This window comes from Mytilus galloprovincialis, chromosome 1, assembly GCF_965363235.1.
Source record: "Mytilus galloprovincialis chromosome 1, xbMytGall1.hap1.1, whole genome shotgun sequence".
Classification (NCBI taxonomy): domain Eukaryota; kingdom Metazoa; phylum Mollusca; class Bivalvia; order Mytilida; family Mytilidae; genus Mytilus; species Mytilus galloprovincialis.
Window position 1 is genome coordinate 8,991,777 of NC_134838.1, and position 21,881 is coordinate 9,013,657.

Consider the following 21,881-nt stretch of genomic DNA (forward strand, 5'->3'; position numbering starts at 1 on the left):
TTCAATTAACCTGGAAATCTTGGACTAAAGTTAAATTCTTCATGTAATTTAAAAACCTACCATCATAATGAACATGTGTGCTAAGTTTAACCTCCATGTGACCACACGTTGAGTATTTACTTCCTTAACCATAAACTTTAACCTAATATAAGACAAATGAACACAGACAAGATAACATTGGAGATTTGGCATTAAAATAACACAGTGCATGATAAAAGCTTTATTTATACAAAATATAAACTTAAATTAGAAACAAGAAATTAATGGCACATGACACTTTACTTCTGCATAAAGCTATATTTTAATAAATTTCATTGTTTGCCTTATTCGAATTATACTGCTGCGAAGAGAATGAAGAGATGTTTCATTGGTTTTCAAATGACTATTGGTGTGTTTACTGTGTGTATTACTAGCTATGCTACATATATCAACTATTTACTGCTCTTTTATAAATTTATTTAAATATGTCATTATTTTGTTTGCATGCAACGCTCTGTCTAAGTTGTTATCCCAACTTTTCTCAAGTGATATATCTCTGAACTCTTCATATATTTCTTTGACAATCTTAGTTTATTTATGAACTGGATCTTTCTTGATAATTTCTTTCCAGTAATGGTACCCATCTTTGATGACTATAACAGCACAATAAATAATTTTCTTCTTAAAGAATATGTCTTTATGTTAAACTTACTTCTTTTTAAGTATAATTGGTTGTCTTGTTCAACCCTGGACAACTCTTCATTACAAAAATAAGAAATTCTTTAGATTTGGAAAATTCATAATAAAAATTGAATTTAACTTTTTTGATGGCAATATATATATCTATATAAGTAGTAAGATATATCCCTCTCCATTTTTTTTTGTCACTTTATTCGATGGTTGGGCATTAGATATCCCTAAGAGTGGACACTATAAGGCTTTCACCAACTAGCTTTTAATTGATAAGCTTTATTTTTTTAGTAAAGATGACAAGGATTTGATATGCGACAAAAAATAAGCCAGTTGTAAGATCTTCATTTACAAAAACAGGAGATATAATACTTCAATTTAAACATATACTTGTAATAAAGCATTGTTGAAAATCGTCACCGTGCCATAAAATTAAAATAATCAGAGAAAAAAATCTCTTACTTTAAAAATACATCAGTAATACTCGACATATGAGATATTATAAAGAAAAGTTGTGAAAGGAAATACTTGTTATATAAATATCAAATACTACAGATAAAAAAAAATCATTCATATCGTGTTCTCTGCTAATTTAAAAATCAGTAGGCATTATATTTATCAATATTTTACACCTCACTAAGGCTAGACCAGCTTTAAAAATATTGACAGTATAATCTTACTAATGTTTAAACATGCATAGCTCATATTCAAGAAAGGAACATTTTGCTGTTCTCCATTCACTTTATTATAATAGCCCTCATTAAAGTGAGTAGTTTTAAAATTATAAGATTCTAATTTAACATAAAATCTTCATTTTTTGCAATACAATAAAATTTAGAACTTGTTTGAAATTTACAGTTTTTTTTTTTTAAAGAATGTAGTTGGCATTAAAAATTGGCTTTATAATTATTCCTTAAAGAAAAAAATCAGAAAAAGAGAAGACTGTCCTGTCAGAGCAGAAAAGTGTATTGGATAACTATGCAATATCATATACCATGAGCAATAAACATTTTATAATATACATTGTAGTACCAAATTCTTAGTTAATCTGGATAAATATAATATTTTTCCAATGAAATCTTGATCAAAAATTAAGAATTATATTAATCCTCGAGAGGTTCTTCCAAATACACTATCGTATTGATATATCATGTATTTATAAGCAATAATTTGAATCAAATCTTCTGAGTTAATTTTCATGAATGGCAGGTTTTCTGTCATTTGTATGGAAGTACAATATCAGTTTATGCACCTCTGAACAGATTGCAGAACATTAAGATTCTTTTTTATTCTAAATACAAATTAGCATGAAATATTTTAAAAATCTATTCATAAATGCTCTACCTTTCAGATATTCTTTTAAGAGTGAATGCCAAAAGAGCCAAATATTACATATTTACTTTAAAAGAGATCTACCCAATATTTGGTACTACGTGTATATCATTATAAAAATAGATTAAGCATAACATTTTCATAATGATATTTACGACTTCAATCAATCATATAAAATTATAAAAAAAAACACATTGTTAAAAAATATGGACAATATAAAAATATAAAGATATGAATACACATCTCTTGGAGATAGAAATGAAAAATTCCAAATACGCCAGCATATTTAGTAAAACATGAAAATATAAACAATAATCTCCACCCCATTGACCAAATAACATAAAAGTCTAATTTCAAAGTATGTTGATATAAAGTAATGTAAAAAATAATCTAAAATCTATTAAGTCTAAAAAGCAGTTTAATACATTCTTACTTCAGAAAAACACTTTCTCCTTTTAGGCGAGTGACTTATTTCAAAAAGACGCTTAGTTAACGACTTTAATGCACCCACCTAACACACGGCTGTATTATATATCATTCGAAAGCTGTTAATCTGTACTTTCTGTTTTGCCCGGTCGTAAAAAAATCGTACGGTGCAATTTTTGTTAAATCAAGGTCAAAGGTCATGAAAAAACATTCCAATTTTTGCGATTACTAAATAAAACGCCATTTTTTAATTCTTGTACCATAAAATTTTCCAAAAGATCATATGAACTTTATGGAACATGATACATAATTTCCAAATCAAACAAAAAATACGAGATTCGATGCGCAAAATTTCCCGAAAATTGAAATTTATCACAAATCCTAAAAAAATTAAAAATTATTCAAAAAGCAAAAAATATCTTGGGGAATCGATATTTGTATGCTAAAAAAATAGATCAATGTATATGTTTTAGGTCAAGGAATATTTGTTTTGTAATTTTAAGATGCAATTATAAATTATTGTTCATGGAACAGCCTTCTATTGAAGTGTTTGCAGTTGCCCAAAAATCTGCCATCTGCAAATAGCGATCATTTTGTTAATCTATGTTAAAATAGCACATCGCTAATTGTGAATATCAGGGAGGAGAATGATTTTCCATAATAAAAGAAGGGGTATTTAAAGTAAGAAAAGAATATATGCGAGGTAATTGAGGTTAAAATATGTTTTTTACGAAGTCAAACTTTTTTACTTTTTGTAATCATGTTTAAATGCAAATATTACTTTGCCCCTAAATCGTAGGCAACATTGAAATAAGTGACCTTGTTTAGAAACCCTTGGTTGCCTAAAGCGGGATGTAAACGAACTAAATAAAATGCGGCTGCTTCTTATTTAGTTTAAAATCATGTTATAGTAAGTCATATTAAATGTGTTTCGAAGTTTAATCGCTTTAATTATTTGAATAAAAGATGCTTTGAGTATGTTCTACATAAGCTTTAAAAATACAAATGCATGTCATTGTGTATGTAAAACACTATAAGCAGTTGTGAAATAACAAAATGAAAAAGTTAAATACCCTTCCTGACCTCATAAGATCATTCGCTGTTTTAGGAGTGTTCGTTTTCATGGTATGCTGTGTTTTTTTGGAATGTTGTTCGTCTCTTGGACTTTAATTTTATTTTGTTCATGGTTTTAATTAACTTTATTTGATTCATGGTTTGAGATGTTGATTGTCCTTTTGGTATTATTTTACTTTAAAGACATTAACTTGCAGTAATGAAAATCGGCCAAAAAACACCTCAAAGTAAAGTGAAGAAGATTAACGCAATAAGACAAATATCCGCGAAAATAACTTAATTTGCTAACGGTGATATATATATAGAACCAAATCGTTATCATGATACATTTAGCTACACTGATCTATAATTGTTAAACCTTTTACTACTTGAATAATGACGAAATATATCAAAGGGACATCAAACTAATAATTAAAAACGAACTGACAAAGCCGGGCAAAAAACGAACAAGACAAGCAACAGTATACAAAACACAACATATAAAACTACAGATTGAGCAACACAAACCCCTCCAAAAAATTTTTGAGTGAACTCAGGGGCTCCCAAAGGGTAGGCAGATCATGTTCTACATGTGACACCCTTCTTAGTTTAAACATATTTATTTATAGTGGATCGGGAACTTAAATTATTCGCTTTCCACTTTGCGGGTGTGAGTGCTGCCTTGTAGCGGCATTAGCCTCCTCTTTTTCGAAATCTACAAAGGTGTGTTTAACGTGCAAGAGATATGGCTCTCTCTTAATACGGGTCAGCCATTTATCGTCCCCTTCCGACGGACTTTCATCGTTTCCTCAAGACCATACTCACAAATGGTGTCAAGGAAGAGCCGAAAATTCAGTCCCTGAAATTTTCATCACGGAACGGGAATCGAACCAGGAACCTTTGTGTTAGTAGTCCGATGCACTAACCACTACACCACGGCTCTCTTTTACCCGTCTTGTGGCTCATGTATTTCCTAACTCGGTGCCAAGCCTTATTCGGTTGGTGACATTCATGGCAGAATTGACGGCAATTTAGTTACGTCGATGGAACTTATCAGTCGTCATCAGTGGCGAAACAGATACCTCATAATTGTCAACCAACTCGTAGTGGCGTCCATGAAATTTTGAAAGGGATGATTTCAACTTTGCATTTGAACTCTGGTTTAAAACATGTTTAAACCACCATTTTTCTTCAAATGTCCTGTACCAAGTCAGGCATATGGCAGTTGGTATCGAATAATCTGTTTCTTTGTATGTTGGCGTTTGTTTTTGTAGCAGTTCTGTGTTTCTGTTATATCGTTGTGATCCTCTTATAGTTGATGCGTTTTCCTAGTTTTTGCTTTGTGACCCGGATTTATTTCAGTTACTAGTAAATCGATTGATGACCATTGAATAGCGGTATACTATAGTTGCCTTTATTTCAGAGGAGTTGAGGCTCAATGAAATCGGTCTCCTCCTTTAGTAGTATAGATATGCAGGCGTTGCTATAATGTTGTTACATAGAAATGAAAAGTTTATAATTTGGTAGTAAGGGGTGTTTTTATGGGTTGTTTTATGCTCATCTCTTTTGTCGTAAAACTTGTTCTCAACCAACCCTCATCATCGATTTCAAGATACGTGATAGAGTAAACTATATTTGTTGAGTCTTTTATTTTCAATTTCAATGGAAAATACGAGTCCAACATTGTCACAAATGTTACACTATTCAGTGAGATGACATCATCTATATAATGGAAAGTGAAGTTTCAAGATAATGATAGCTTCTTGTCAGTCGTCATCAGAAACTTTTGCATGAAGTCATTCTCGTATGAAAAATAAACTAGTCATTCAAGCTATTCAGGAAGTCTAGTTGTAACTAGAATCGTTGCGTATTAATGGATATTTTTTCTTCAAAATTATTCTTATTTGATGAATTAATGCATGTAAACAATAAACAACAGAATTTAAGCAATCAAGTAGTCCAGTTTTATAATGTGTTTACTTGTTTTTGAAATTCTTTGAAATTTCAATTTTCATCAATTTATTTTCTATTTATTTTGGTCTAGATTTTCAATTCACATTAAATAAATAAAAGGTCTTTTCACTACATCAATATTTATAATGAAGCTACAAATCAAACAATTAGAAAAGTCGAGATATGTTTATTTCAGTCTGGTAGTTACAATGCAGATTGCAATCTCTTGGTTTCACCCCCTTTATTTCAAGCAATAAGATGATTCGCGCACATATTTTTTACTCTAAATTTTTCAGATTCTTAAGAATTTGTTTATTAAATCTTATATTGACCACATACAATGTTTAAATAGGAAGAAATGCTTAAAAGCTGTTTTTCGCAGATGGCGGTATTTTGGGCAACTGTATGAGTTGTTATGATTTGCTGTTTTATTAGAAGTAAGCATAATTTTAGGAAATTTTATGATGTCAAAAACTTCTTTGATAGTCATTACAGGGTTTTACTTAGTTTTAATTGATTAGCATTTGCACTAGAAAGAAAAATTTGGGTTTTCACACATTTTGTTAACTTTTACTCGAATTTCAGGAAACATGTGCTCTCTGTCAAACATGTTAAAAACACGCTTTAAATATTAAAAAATGCATTTGAATAATGACTGTTAATCTCTCTGCTAAAAGTTTAAATTGTTTGCATATGTGAATTTAGTATATGAAAGTCATATTATGCAATCAGGCTGAAATCTTAAAAAATATGCACTTATTCGTCCTTGACCTTTGATCTTGATTTGACGGAAATTGCACCGTACAATTTTTTTACGACCGGGCAAAACAGATAGTACAGATGTGTAGCTTTCAAATGATATATAATTTAGCCCTGTGTTAGGTAGGTGCATTAAAAATTTAATTTTATGGTTAAAGTCACTCGCCTATTTAGAATACTTTTGAAAAGTTTTTCAATGAATACAAATTTGTCTAAAAATTATCTTTTTTAAAAGTAACAATTTAAAATTGGTGGATACCCTGACAAACAAATTATTTATGTCAACAACTTAAAATCTATGAACCCTGATAGCAATTATAAATGGACTGATTTGTATCCAAATATTATACTGTTATAAGAATGTGACTTTATAAAAACGTTTTTCAAAGTTTGAAAACTATATTGTCGATCTTAAAGACATCTTTTTACATGAATAAATCAAAATGTGTTGCCTTGACTGTTTTGTTTACAAAAATGATGTCTCAATTCTATATTCCCCCTTTTCTGCATGTTCATAGCCTGGATTTTCATAATGCATCTTCTGTTGGTTTTCAGCAACCCATTGTTCATAAGGCTGTGGTTTGACTGCTTGTTTTTCAACATAAATGACTTTTTTGGGTTGATAATATTGTTGACTTGCAACCATTCTATTCTGGTTTCCGTGACCTGTCTGTTGTCCTTGTCCTGTTTGTTGTCCATTAGGAAACTGTTTATATTTCTGTAAAAAATAATTAAGAATATCAAATTAATCAAACAAATCAAAGACCATAGCCAGCAGACATTTTCAGGTTGCTTGTTTTAAAAAAATATAATTTTCAGTTATAAAAATGTTATTCTTAACCCTGTCGGCCCAAATCCAAATCAATACTTTTGAAGAACTACCCAAGATGAATTTGTTAATAGCAGTGAGTTCCATCTTGCAATTTTCTGGTCCAGATACATTGTTTTGAAAATATGACAACCGTATGTAAAGAAAAGCATTGAACTTAAAGTCAAAGAAACAGATTATCTTTTACCATCATATCAGCATCCACACAACTAACAATGATCAAAGGGACATAACTCAGGAATACCTCAACAAGAATGCACACGCTGAAATGTCTCGCCTTCTATACTAATCATTGATATTATGTTGATAGTCCTAAGTATAAAGCTAAGCTTTATTACAACTGTCACATAAACTTAACATTAACCAAGATAACTAAACAAAGACCAATGAACCTTGAAAAAGAGGTCCAGGTCAGATGAACCATGCCAGGCAGACAGGTACAGCTAACAATGCTTCTATACAACATATATAGTTGACACATTACTTATAGTTTAAGAAAAATAGACCAAAACACAAAAGCTTAACACTGTGCAATGAACCGTGAAAATGAGGTCATGGTTAAATAAAACCTGCTCGACTGACATAAAGATCATAAAATATTTCCATACACCAAATATAGTTGACCTATGGCATATAGCATTAGATAAAAAGACCAAAACTCAAAAACTTAACTTTGACCACTGAACCATGAAAATGAGGTCAAGGTCACATGACATCTGCCCGCTAGACATGTACACTTAACAATCATTCCATACAACAAATATAGTAGACCTATTGCATATGGTATGAGAAAAACAGACCAAAACACAAAAATTTAACTCATAATAACCACTGAACCATGAAAATGAGGTCAAGGTCAGATGACACCTGCCAGTTGGACATGTACACCTTACAGTCCTTCCATACACCGAATATACTAGCCCTATTGCTTATAGTATCTGAGATATGGACTTGACCACCAAAACTTAACCTTGTTCACTGATCCATGAAATGAGGTTGAGGTCAAGTGAAAACTGTCTGACAGACACGAGGACCTTGCAAGGTACGCACATATCAAATATAGTTATCCTATTACTTATAATAAGAGAGAATTCAAAATTACAAAAAATTTGAACTTTTTTTTCAAGTGGTCACTGAACCATGAAAATGAGGTCAAGGACATTGGACATGTGACTGACGGAAACTTCGTAACATGAAGCATCTATATACAAAGTATGAAGCATCCAGGTCTTCCACCTTCTAAAATATAAAGCTTTTAAGAAGTGAGCTAACGCTGCCGCCGTAGCCGCCGCCGGATCACTATCCCTATGTCGAGCTTTCTGCAACAAAAGTTGCAGGCTCGACAATAAAACCATGAGCTGAGTTTGAATCTTCATGGATTTGCAGTAGAAGTAAAAAGTGTTTTTGTGTCAAGTACTGGGTTTTTTGCAGTGAGTCTGGTAAAAGTTATAAAACATGATGGTAATTGATGACACTGTGTGGATTCATTTATTTTTTGTGGATTGAGGAAACATGCATCTTCGTGCAGGGTATCTAATTTCGTGGTTTTGGCAACGTCTGCATACATTACTTTAGAAAAATTGCAATTCGTTGAACATTTAAATTCGTGGTTCTCCTGTACCCACAAAATCCACGAAAATTTGGTATCCAACAAATATTAATGAATTCACAGTATAAGGGTTGAGGGGAGTTTAGATCTGATAATGTCAGGAAACAAAATATTTCCCAAAGTTTTACTCTATCTAAGACAGTAAAGGAGTAGGTTCAGTAAGACCCCTTTTTGGCCCCAAAATAAAGCAGTTTTACAAAATTGTTTAAATGTAAACTTTTAGTTATTTTTTGGAAAGTATAATGCCTCTGCTGCATAAATATGGGCTGTTTTTGTCATTACGGTACACATATATCGGGTACTTGCATCAGTAAATCATGCTAAATTACTGAAATCTTCAAAATTTCAGCATTTTAGATAAATTTTAGACGGTTTCCGTCATAAATGAAAGTGGCTGCAGTCGTGTTCATTCTTTATATTGAAATGTAAGTTGTGTTTAATGATAATACATAACATATATAAAGGTCGAGGATGAACACAGATGCGGCCACTTTCATTTTTGACAAAAACCATCTGAAAAGTGACAGTTTTTGGCATATTTGATAGATTTTTCATATTTAAGCTAGAATCGGAGCATTTTTAATGAGTGAATCAGTTTAAATCTTTCACAAAAAATAATTGAATCAATTGAAATAGACATTTAAGTGTTTAAAAAGTGTCCAACATCTTTCGTCAGATGAACTTGAAATTTGAGGCCAAAACCGGCCCTTACCAGACCTACTCCTTTGACATTTGACCTACTCAGCAAAATGACCATAAAAATTAAGTCATTACATGTATAAGAACATTAAATCTTTATAAAATATCTCTTTCATGACTACTTTTATATTAAACTAGATGTGTCAAAGCGACACGAATGGCCCGTCCCAAAAAGTTGAAAAATCTGCAATTACAATAACACATGTGGACACAAACATGATGGTAGTCTCACATCAGCCCAATATCTGAAGGTGTTTAGAAAAAGTCTGTATAACTGTGATTTTCAACAATTTCTCTAAGTCCAAAGTCTGTAATTTCGGAAAAAATTAGTAGAGCGGCACGAAACTTAAACTCATCATGGTTAACTCACATACCAAAAATCAGCCCAATATCTGAAGGCGTTTAGAAAATAATGGTTTGTTGCGGAATGACAGAATGACAGAATTACGGAATTTCTGAATATCGGAATTACAGAATTTCTGACAAGGGTAAAACTATATGGCACCGACAACTTCGTTGCAGGGCCATAAAAAAAACAACACACACTTTGCCTTTTACAAACTAGCTTAACTTTCACTTACTGTTACCCTTACTTTCCCTTGAAGTCTTATTAATAAAGAAACAGTTAACAAATCATAACAATGAACAGTGGCAGATCTAATGGGGAGGTGGGGGTTTGATACCCCCTTCTTTGATGATCTATGCATTTGAATGGGGACATGTGGTTGGAACCCCCCTTTATCCTGGGTTGGGAACCCCCTTTTTTAAATGGCTGGATCCGCTCCTGATGAATACACCTTATTGCTATTTGTCTGCAATATTGGACATCACTGATGACATTCTGATGTCAGAGGAAAATATTAAAAAAATCATACAAAAAGAAAAGTTATGTATAACAACAATAGTTCAAGTGTCACAAACTCTCTGGTCTAGTGTTGAAGTTTCCAAAAATAGCATTTAGGTCTATTCAGGTACAGCTTATATTTCACCTTCCTACAACATGCTAAAAGAATTAAAATATAACCTGTTTTTTTTTGTTTTTTTTTTTTAAAAGAAGAGATTAAAGATGAGAGACTGTAATTTATTTAAAAAAATCATTATCTACCTCTGACTGATTTGGCTTCTGTTTCATACAGTTACAGATCCCAAATACCACAATAAGTAGAAGGGTAGCACCAGCTATTGCCACAATAAACCATACAGCTATGTGTATCTCCTCATCTTCTTCTTCAGTTGGTGACTGGGTTGGTAATTCCACTGAAAAAAAAAGAAGTGTTCAGAATTTGGGTGACACCACTTTCTTTGTCCTTGAGTTATGTCCCTTATCCACAATGCTTACTACCACCAAAAACACATCAATTTTCCATGTCTGTACCTTAATGCCACCTTCACATGGCAGAAAGGGGGTTTGGAGATGGGGTGGAGGGGGTTAAAAAAAACATTTTTGTTACATAAGAGATGAAAACAATGAAATAATGCAACTTATTATACTTGATCGCTATTTTCTTTAATTTAGCATTGATAAGTTTCTATGATAGTTTTCCATTTTACGCTTTAGATTAATATGTGTTTTCAAACTCAAAGCTGAGTTAAAAAAATGTGGCATTAAAACCTTACATCATTGAACTTGCTAAGGAAAATATTGAACAAGAGGCTGTCACAACGACAGCGAACCGGATTTATTAACATTTATTTGTGTCCTGGCAATATCACAAGAACCATTACTGATGAATGGTGAAAGTGAAAATCGTCAATATCAAATTTGACCTCCATTTTGTCATCAGTATCAACATATTAAAATTTGAAAAGCTTAGATTGAATGGTTCATGAGTAAATGCAACAACGTGAATGGAAACGCCATTTTACGATCTTTCAAGAACCATAACTCCTGAACGGTAAAAGTCAAAATCGTCATTATTGAACTTGACCTCTATTTTGTCATCAGTAACAACATATTAAAATTTCAAAAGCTTTGGTTGAATGGTTCATGAGAAAATGCACGGACACGACGGGAAACACCATTTTTCAATCTTTCAAGAACCATAACTCCTGAACGGTAAAAGTCAAAATCGTCATTATTGAACTTGACCTCCATTTTGTCATCAGTAACATCATATTAAAATTTCGGAAGCTTTGGTAGAACAGTTCATGCATAAATGCACGGACACGACTGGAAACTCCATATTTCAATCTTTCAAGAACCATAACTCCTGAACGGTAAAAGTCAAAATCGTCATTATTGAACATGACCTCCATTCTGTCATCAGTAACAACATATTAAAATTTGGGAAGCTTTGGTAGGACAGTTCATGCATAAATGCACGGACACGACTGGAAACTCCATTTTTCAATCTTTCAAGAACCATAACTCCTGAACGGTAAAAGTCAAAATCGCCATTATTGAACTTGACCATCGTATAGTTGTCAGTAATAACATATTAAAATTTTAAAAGCTTTGGTTGAACGGTTCATGAGTTAATGCACGGACAACATTTGATTGCCGCCCGCCCGCCCCGCCGCCCGCCGTACATCCCCAAATCAATAACCGACATTTTTGTCACAAAAATCCGGTTAAAAACAGATAATCAATGGTCATTCAAAATTTGAGACTGTCGACCTTTGATGAGACTGTAGCCAAGAAACTCCAAGAGAATTAGTGATAAAGTATCCATACCAGGTTGAGCCAAGAAACTCCAAGAGAATTAGTGATAAAGTATCCATACCAGGTTGAGCCAAGAAACTCCAAGAGAATTAGTGATAAAGTATCCATACCAGGTTGAGCCAAGAAACTCCAAGAGAATTAGTGATAAAGTATCCATACCAGGTTGAGCCAAGAAACTCCAAGAGAATTAGTGATAAAGTATCCATACCAGGTGGAGCCAAGAAACTCCAAGAGAATTAGTGATAAAGTATCCATACCAGGTTGAGCCAAGAAACTCCAAGAGAATTAGTGATAAAGTATCCATACCAGGTTGAGCCAAGAAACTCCAAGAGAATTAGTGATAAAGTATCCATACCAGGTTGAGCCAAGAAACTCCAAGAGAATTAGTGATAAAGTATCCATACCAGGTTGAGCCAAGAAACTCCAAGAGAATTAGTGATAAAGTATCCATACCAGGTTGAGCCAAGAAACTCCAAGAGAATTAGTGATAAAGTATCCATACCAGGTGGAGCCAAGAAACTCCAAGAGAATTAGTGATAAAGTATCCATACCAGGTTGAGCCAAGAAACTCCAAGAGAATTAGTGATAAAGTATCCATACCAGGTTGAGCCAAGAAACTCCAAGAGAATTAGTGATAAAGTATCCATACCAGGTTGAGCCAAGAAACGCCAAGAGAATTAGTGATAAAGTATCCATACCAGGTTGAGCCAAGAAACTCCAAGAGAATTAGTGATAAAGTATCCATACCAGGTTGAGCCAAGAAACTCCAAGAGAATTAGTGATAAAGTATCCATACCAGGTTGAGCCAAGAAACTCCAAGAGAATTAGCGATAAAGTATCCATACCAGGTTGAGCCAAGAAACTCCAAGAGAATTAGTGATAAAGTATCCATACTAGGTTGAGCCAAGAAACTCCAAGAGAATTAGTGATAAAGTATCCATACCAGGTTGAGCCAAGAAACTCCAAGAGAATTAGTGATAAAGTATCCATACCAGGTTGAGCCAAGAAACTCCAAGAGAATTAGTGATAAAGTATCCATACCAGGTTGAGCCAAGAAACTCCAAGAGAATTAGTGATAAAGTATCCATACCAGGCTGAGCCAAGAAACTCCAAGAGAATTAGTGATAAAGTATCCATACCAGGTTGAGCCAAGAAACTCCAAGAGAATTAGTGATAAAGTATCCATACTAGGTTGAGCCAAGAAACTCCAAGAGAATTAGTGATAAAGTATCCATACCAGGTTGAGCCAAGAAACTCCAAGAGAATTAGTGATAAAGTATCCATACCAGGTTGAGCCAAGAAACTCCAAGAGAATTAGCGATAAAGTATCCATACCAGGTTGAGCCAAGAAACTCCAAGAGAATTAGTGATAAAGTATCCATACCAGGCTGAGCCAAGAAACTCCAAGAGAATTAGTGATAAAGTATCCATACCAGGTTGAGCCAAGAAACTCCAAGAGAATTAGTGATAAAGTATCCATACCAGGTTGAGCCAAGAAACTCCAAGAGAATTAGTGATAAAGTATCCATACCAGGTTGAGCCAAGAAACTCCAAGAGAATTAGTGATAAAGTATCCATACCAGGTTGAGCCAAGAAACTCCAAGAGAATTAGTGATAAAGTATCCATACCAGGTTGAGCCAAGAAACTCCAAGAGAATTAGTGATAAAGTATCCATACCAGGTTGAGCCAAGAAACTCCAAGAGAATTAGTGATAAAGTATCCATACCAGGCTGAGCCAAGAAACTCCAAGAGAATTAGTGATAAAGTATCCATACCAGGTTGAGCCAAGAAACTCCAAGAGAATTAGTGATAAAGTATCCATACCAGGTTGAGCCAAGAAACTCCAAGAGAATTAGTGATAAAGTATCCATACCAGGTTGAGCCAAGAAACTCCAAGAGAATTAGTGATAAAGTATCCATACCAGGTTGAGCCAAGAAACTCCAAGAGAATTAGCGATAAAGTATCCATACCAGGTTGAGCCAAGAAACTCCAAGAGAATTAGCGATAAAGTATCCATACCAGGTTGAGCCAAGAAACTCCAAGAGAATTAGTGATAAAGTATCCATACCAGGTTGAGCCAAGAAACTCCAAGAGAATTAGTGATAAAGTATCCATACCAGGTTGAGCCAAGAAACTCCAAGAGAATTAGTGATAAAGTATCCATACCAGGTTGAGCCAAGAAACTCCAAGAGAATTAGTGATAAAGTATCCATACCAGGTTGAGCCAAGAAACTCCAAGAGAATTAGTGATAAAGTATCCATACCAGGTTGAGCCAAGAAACTCCAAGAGAATTAGTGATAAAGTATCCATACCAGGTTGAGCCAAGAAACTCCAAGAGAATTAGTGATAAAGTATCCATACCAGGTTGAGCCAAGAAACTCCAAGAGAATTAGTGATAAAGTATCCATACCAGGTTGAGCCAAGAAACTCCAAGAGAATTAGTGATAAAGTATCCATACCAGGTTGAGCCAAGAAACTCCAAGAGAATTAGTGATAAAGTATCCATACTAGGTTGAGCCAAGAAACTCCAAGAGAATTAGTGATAAAGTATCCATACCAGGTTGAGCCAAGAAACTCCAAGAGAATTAGTGATAAAGTATCCATACCAGGTTGAGCCAAGAAACTCCAAGAGAATTAGTGATAAAGTATCCATACCAGGTTGAGCCAAGAAACTCCAAGAGAATTAGTGATAAAGTATCCATACCAGGTTGAGCCAAGAAACTCCAAGAGAATTAGTGATAAAGTATCCATACCAGGTTGAGCCAAGAAACTCCAAGAGAATTAGTGATAAAGTATCCATACCAGGTTGAGCCAAGAAACTCCAAGAGAATTAGTGATAAAGTATCCATACCAGGTTGAGCCAAGAAACTCCAAGAGAATTAGTGATAAAGTATCCATACCAGGTTGAGCCAAGAAACTCCAAGAGAATTAGTGATAAAGTATCCATACCAGGTTGAGCCAAGAAACTCCAAGAGAATTAGTGATAAAGTATCCATACCAGGTTGAGCCAAGAAACTCCAAGAGAATTAGTGATAAAGTATCCATACCAGGTTGAGCATTTCCAAGTCCTAGACTATAACCTTTATCAACTGTATATCCACCAAGTCTTCCTTCTGCCAAAACTGCTAACAACATCCTGTTTACTTCATCCTTAGTCTCTGCTTCATTGCCTGCCATTTCAATACCAAGTTCAGCTATAACACTTCCTGATCTGTGTAGTAATATAAAAACATTAAATCTGCTTGATATCAATATTATTATTATAATACTTTATACAGTAATATCTCTTTGATCTGATATAACTCTGTTGTATTAAACTGTTGTAATTGATCAAATGTATCTGACTTAAAACAATAGTGAACTAACTTTTGGAATGATTAGAATTATTGCAAAAAATGTTATGGGACATGTGTCACTAAAATAAAAACTTGCATTATTAACTTTTTAGTGTTATTTGTATTGAGCATTTTCTGAAAATTATTTCACACTTTTGTCAATTTAACAATATTTGTAGTTATTAATGAATGAAAAAAAATCTGAATTTTCAATAGTAACTTATTACTCACAGTAATTAAAAAGATCTTGATGATGATTTTTTTTTGACAGTTTTTTATTCAATCAATGAAACATGAGAATGAGGTCAAGGACAACATCAATCTACTTGACAGAAATTTCAGATAATGGAGCAACGCTATACAAAATAGGAATGGTCTAAATTCTAACAAGAGTGCACACGCTGAAATGTCTCGCCTTCTATACTAATCATTGATATTATGTTGATAGTCCTAAGTATAAAGCTAAGCTTTAATACAACTGTCACATAAACTTAACATTAACCAAGATAACTAAACAAAGACCAATGAACCTTGAAAATGAGGTCAAGGTCAGATGAACCATGCCAGGCAGACATGTACAGCTAACAATGCTTCTATACAACATCTATAGTTGACCTATTACTTATAGTTTAAGAAAAATAGACCAAAACACAAAAACTTAACACTGTGCAATGAACTGTGAAAATGAGGTCACGGTCAAATAAAACCTGTGCGACTGACATAAAGATCATAAAATATTTCCATACATAAAATATAGATGACCTATGGCATATAGTATTAGATAAAAAGACCAAAACTCAAAAACTTAACTTTGACCACTGAACCATGAAAATGAGGTCAAGGTCACATGACATCTGCCCGCTAGATAGGTACACCTTACAATCATTCCATACAACAAATATAGTAGACCTATTGCATATAGTATGAGAAAAACAGACCAAAACACAAAAATTTAACTATAACCACTGAACCATGAAAATGAGGTCAAGGTCAGATGACACCTGCCAGTTGGACATGTACACCTTACAGTCCTTCCATACATTGAATATACTAGCCCTATTGCTTGTAGTATCTGAGATATGGACTTGACCACCAAAACTTAACCTTGTTCACTGATCCATGAAATGAGGTCGAGGTCAAGTGAAAACTGTCTGACAGACATGAGGACCTTTCAAGGTATGCACATATCAAATATAGTTATCCTATTACTTATAATAAGAGAGAATTCAACATTACAAAAAATCTGAACTTTTTTTTCAAGTGGTCACTGAACCATGAAAATGAGGTCAAGGACATTGGACATGTGACTGACGGAAACTTCGTTACATGAGGCATCTATATACAAAGTATGAAGCATCCAGGTCTTCCACCTTCTTAAATATAAAGCTTTTAAGAAGTTAGCTAACACCGCCGCCGCCGGATCACTATCCCTATGTCGAGCTTTCTGCAACAAAAGTTGCAGGCTCGACAAAAACTACAAATAAGCACTTACATGAAGCGTATGATCCAAACTGATTGAAATTTACGACTGTCAGCAAACACCTGTGTAATCTTCAAATTAGATAATAAATAAATAATAATTAACTAGTATTCTAATAGACATGTAACTTATTAACTTTGCTTTATATTGTTTAACTTAAGTTATCAATATGGAAAATATTAGAAAGTTGCAATCAAATCTAAAGCTTACTATCAGAGAACATTATAATTTTTTTTTTTTAATATCATCACAGAGTATCTTTTATTCAAATAACTTGAAAGTTTAACACAACCATAAGGCAAACAAGTTTTCATAATGACCAACAAATCATGTATAGGACTGAACAATTCATTGTCTGTGAACGTTAAAACTCTTTACCCCTTCTGACCTGACCAATAACTTTGTCAAATTAACCAATATATTGTTTTCTTACTTAATTTTATCCTCAATATGTACTAGAAATTCAGCATGCAACCCTGCTCCCACCAAGTATAAATATCAATATGTGTGAGATATTCGGCATATTTAGGCATATCACACTCAGTACCATATAGAATGAAAAAAAAATACATACCTCATTTTCAACTTCTTTTTTCAGATTCAAATATTCCTGTGAATTGACATTTCCATATTGACCAATATATGGTACACCTAAAAGTCTCAACTTTACAGTATACATATGACTTGCTGGGGTAGGCTGGGTTCCACCTACATAACAAAACAAAAACATATATAAGTTTATGTGTAAATTGTAAAACAAGTAAAATCAAATAATATATTATCAGTATACAGTGTAACCTGCCTAATCCAACACCTGAGTATTCAAACATCCTGCTGTAACCTACACATTTTCATGGTCTCAAAATATGCCTATCCTTGCAGTGATAACCTTAGTTTTCCTACACCCTGCTTAATCTAACATTTTTTTCTGGTCCTCCAGTGTGTCGGATAACACAGGTTACACTGCATTAGCAAAAATTTAAGGAATCAGTATACTGTACTGTGCAATTTTTGTTCTGTCTCACAGTGGATTATACAGCCTTCACAATATTGCATACAAAAGTTTCCACATGACTTTATGTCAAAACGAGAGGCTCTGAAGATCCCCAATTGCTAACCTGGAAAATGTATACCATTGTTGATATGTATTTTTTCATATTTTTTTGGCAACCAAATTTGTTTTTGGAAACATGTTATTTATATCAGATAATCAGATATATGTATTTAGTTTTAGTTTTATGAGTATTTTCAAGTGAAAATAATGCCAATAAATTATTTTTGTTCAATCCCAGATCACATTATTTATTTTCATAAAGTTTAGGATAAGAATAGTCCAAGTCCACAAAGTAGTTATCACGATATGAGCAACTTATGAAACATTTGTATATCTTAAAATTTTGCTGTTTATAGATTCACCCTTTTGGATATTGTTTTCAATACAAAAATCTTTAAAAAGAATTAAAAAAAACATTAAAGTTTCACATAGAGCAAGAGTCACAAACCTTGGCAAGGGAAACATATCATATTTGATGAAATAATAGGTGTCTGGTCGTGCTTGCTGATTGACATACTGGTAGCATCAAAACTGCCTCCTTTTGGGAAAAAGAGGTATCCACAATTGGTTTCAGAGAAACTGAAATCAGCTGCATCATTTGGTGCCCGAGGACGTTTGAATGACAAGGTTGTTCTACGTCCAGTTCTTGATCCTTGTATTTCAGAGATATCTTGGCTTGTATCAGCCGTAGGTCTACCATATGATGTGGGACATTTCCTACAATTATCAAATCAATTATAATATTCATACAATTCTAAATAATTTTAAATCACAAATTTCAGAGTCAAAAAATTACTTTGTTTACAATTACAAAAGTTTACATCACACTGAACATGTTTTATCAAAGTTTCAAGTTGATGTGATCACATCTTCATGATCAACTGCCTTAACCAAAACAAAAATAACCTGATATGGCACAGACTTATTAATTGATGCACAGACCAGGGCCACGTTCAATATCGTAGCTGCTATGTAGTGCTACGTAGATTTTGACTATTAAATGTGTAGCTATAGACTAGCTGCTACATAGATATTGATAGCAGCTACGTAGCCGCTACGTAGCTGCTAAGATATTGAACTCAACCCTGAGGTCATAATGCCCATTTAGTATCATAGGCAGGGCATAAAAAAACCTGCCTAGCTTGATCATAAATTTTTGAAAATATTTCAAAACTTACATGTCCCTTAAAGTAACTTGTCCATCAGCAGTCACCCATCCAATTATCACATCTGCTCCACTCTGAAAATAAACAAAGGATATCTTAATATATTCTCTAGCGGTACTTCAAAGTTGTGCCTTTTGTATCCAAGATTTGAAAGACTACATTTACTGAAAGTATATGTTATCAATGTAGGATATCCAATGGAAGATAGTGTATGTCTGGCCATTAAATATCATTATATCCTAATTTGATAGGATTACATATTTTGACCAAAATGATGATCTTTTCATCAATGAGCCATCATGCATAAACTTCAACAAGAGCCATTGGAGTATGAAAAGTAAGCTGTTTTAACATACTTTTTGCTGTCTTAGATGGAATTTAAAATCAAATAAATAGTATCCTGTACATTAACTTTTATATTCTTAAAATCTATTTCAGTAAGGTATCAAAAGTTATTCAAATCTTATTTCTTTGTCTGAATATCAACCTCAAACAAATAAGCTCAATTTAAGGTGCTGTTTAAAATTACCATAGCTCTCATAGTGTTGAAGCCAATGCCAACCCACTGGTCGTTATCTAAGTCTGCAGTAATGTTGAAGGTTATCATATCATTAGCATATGACCATGTGACTCTATGACAGTTAGCATCAGAGCATGTTCCCCAGGAACCACCACACTGACCATTGGGTGGGGGAGTAGCTGCCCCTTCTGAAATGTACAAAATAAATAACGTCATTAGCATACTTCCATGTGAATCTATGACAATTAGCATCAGAGCATGTTCCCCAGGAACCACCACACTGACCATTTGGTGGGGGAGTAGCTGCACCTTCTGAAATGTACAAAATAAATAACTTCATTAGCATACTTCCATGTGACTCTATGACACTTAGCATCAGAACATGTTCCCCAGGAACCAACACACTGACCATTTGGTGGTGGAGTAGCTGCACCTTCTGAAATGTACAAAATAAATAACTTCATTAGCATACTTCCATGTGACTCTATGACAATTAGCATCAGAGCATGTTCCCCAGGAACCACCACACTGACCATTGGGTGGTGGAGTAGCTGCACCTTCTGAAATGTACAAAATAAATAACTTCATTAGCATACTTCCATGTGACTCTATGACAATTAGCATCAGAGCATGTTCCCCAGGAACCAACACACTGACCATTTGGTGGTGGAGTAGCTGCACCTTCTGAAATGTACAAAATAAATAACTTCATTAGCATACTTCCATGTGACTCTATGACAATTAGCATCAGAGTATGTTCCCCAGAAACCAGCACACTGACCATTTGGTGGTGGAGTAGCTGCACCTTCTGAAATGTACAAAATAAATAACTTCATTAGCATACTTCCATGTGACTCTGTGACAATTAGCATCAGAACATGTTCCCCAGAAACCAACACACTGACCATTTGGTGGTGGAGTAGCTGCACCTTCTGAAATGTACAAAATAAATAACTTCATTAGCATACTTCCATGTGACTCTATGACAATTAGCATCAGAGTATGTTCCCCAGAAACCAGCACACTGACCATTGGGTGGTGGAGTAGCTGCACCTTCTGAAACGTACAACATAAATAACTTCATTAGCATACTTCCATGTGACTCTGTGACAATTATCATCAGAGTATGTTCCCCAGAAACCAGCACACTGACCATTGGGTGGTGGAGTAGTTGCCCCTTCTGAAACGTACAAAATAAATAACTTCATTAGCATACTTCCATGTGACTCTGTGACAATTAGCATCAGAGCATGTTCCCCAGGAACCAGCACACTGATCATTTGGTGGTGGAGTAGTTGCCCCTTCTGAAACGTACAAAATAAATAACTTCATTAGCATACTTCCATGTGACTCTGTGACAATTAGCATCAGAGCATGTTCCCCAGGAACCAGCACACTGATCATTTGGTGGTGGAGTAGCTGCACCTTCTGAAACGTACAAAATAAATAACTTCATTAGCATACTTCCATGTGACTCTGTGACAATTAGCATCAGAGCATGTTCCCCAGGAACCAGCACACTGATCATTTGGTGGTGGAGTAGTTGCCCCTTCTGAAACGTACAAAATAAATAACTTCATTAGCATACTTCCATGTGACTCTATGACACTTAGCATCAGAACATGTTCCCCAGGAACCAACACACTGACCATTTGGTGGGGGAGTAGCTGCCCCTTCTGAAACGTACAAAATAAATAACGTCATTAGCATACTTCCATGTGACTCTATGACAATTAGCATTAGAACATGTTCCCCAGGAACCACCACACTGACTATTGGGTGGTGGAGATGATACACCTTCTGAAAGGTTAAAAAAAAAATCATGTTAGCAATGGAAGATACTAAAATGGTTGTCTGTCTTATTTTATCCTCCTCAAGGCTCCAGTGGAACTTAGACTGCTTTATGTTTTATACTACCAATACAAATACTTATATCATCACTATAGTATTAAACTTTATGTTTTATACTACCAATACAAATACTTATATCATCACTATAGTATTAAACTTTATGTTTTATACTACCAATACAAATACTTATATCATCACTATAGTATTAAACTTTATGTTTTATACTACCAATACAAATACTTATATCATCACTATAGTATTAAACTTTATGTTTTATACTACCAATACAAATACTTATATCATCACTATAGTATTAAACTTTATGTTTTATACTACCAATACAAATACTTATATCATCACTATAGTATTAAACTAACTCAAACTCATTCAATATTATCGCAATACAGTTAATTTTCAATTACAGTATCCAATCATAAAAAAAGTCATCTAAAATACCAGGTTATAATTTTGTACACTAGAT

General features: G+C 33.8%; 1 protein-coding gene across 1 annotated transcript in view; it reads right to left on the reverse strand.

Moving 5' to 3' along the window:
- Positions 1–207: 207 nt before the first annotated feature.
- Positions 208–21,881, reverse strand: part of LOC143064737 (uncharacterized) — a 60,885-nt gene continuing 39,211 nt past the window's right edge. The window contains exons 19-26 of the mRNA XM_076237799.1: positions 19,559–19,737; positions 19,042–19,103; positions 18,312–18,580; positions 17,384–17,517; positions 16,822–16,880; positions 15,042–15,205; positions 10,435–10,586; positions 208–6,910 (exon numbers count right to left, since the gene is read on the reverse strand). Coding sequence (XP_076093914.1) covers positions 6,659–6,910; positions 10,435–10,586; positions 15,042–15,205; positions 16,822–16,880; positions 17,384–17,517; positions 18,312–18,580; positions 19,042–19,103; positions 19,559–19,737 — 1,271 coding nt within the window. The 3' untranslated portion in view covers positions 208–6,658. The remainder of the gene's footprint in view (positions 6,911–10,434; positions 10,587–15,041; positions 15,206–16,821; positions 16,881–17,383; positions 17,518–18,311; positions 18,581–19,041; positions 19,104–19,558; positions 19,738–21,881) is intronic.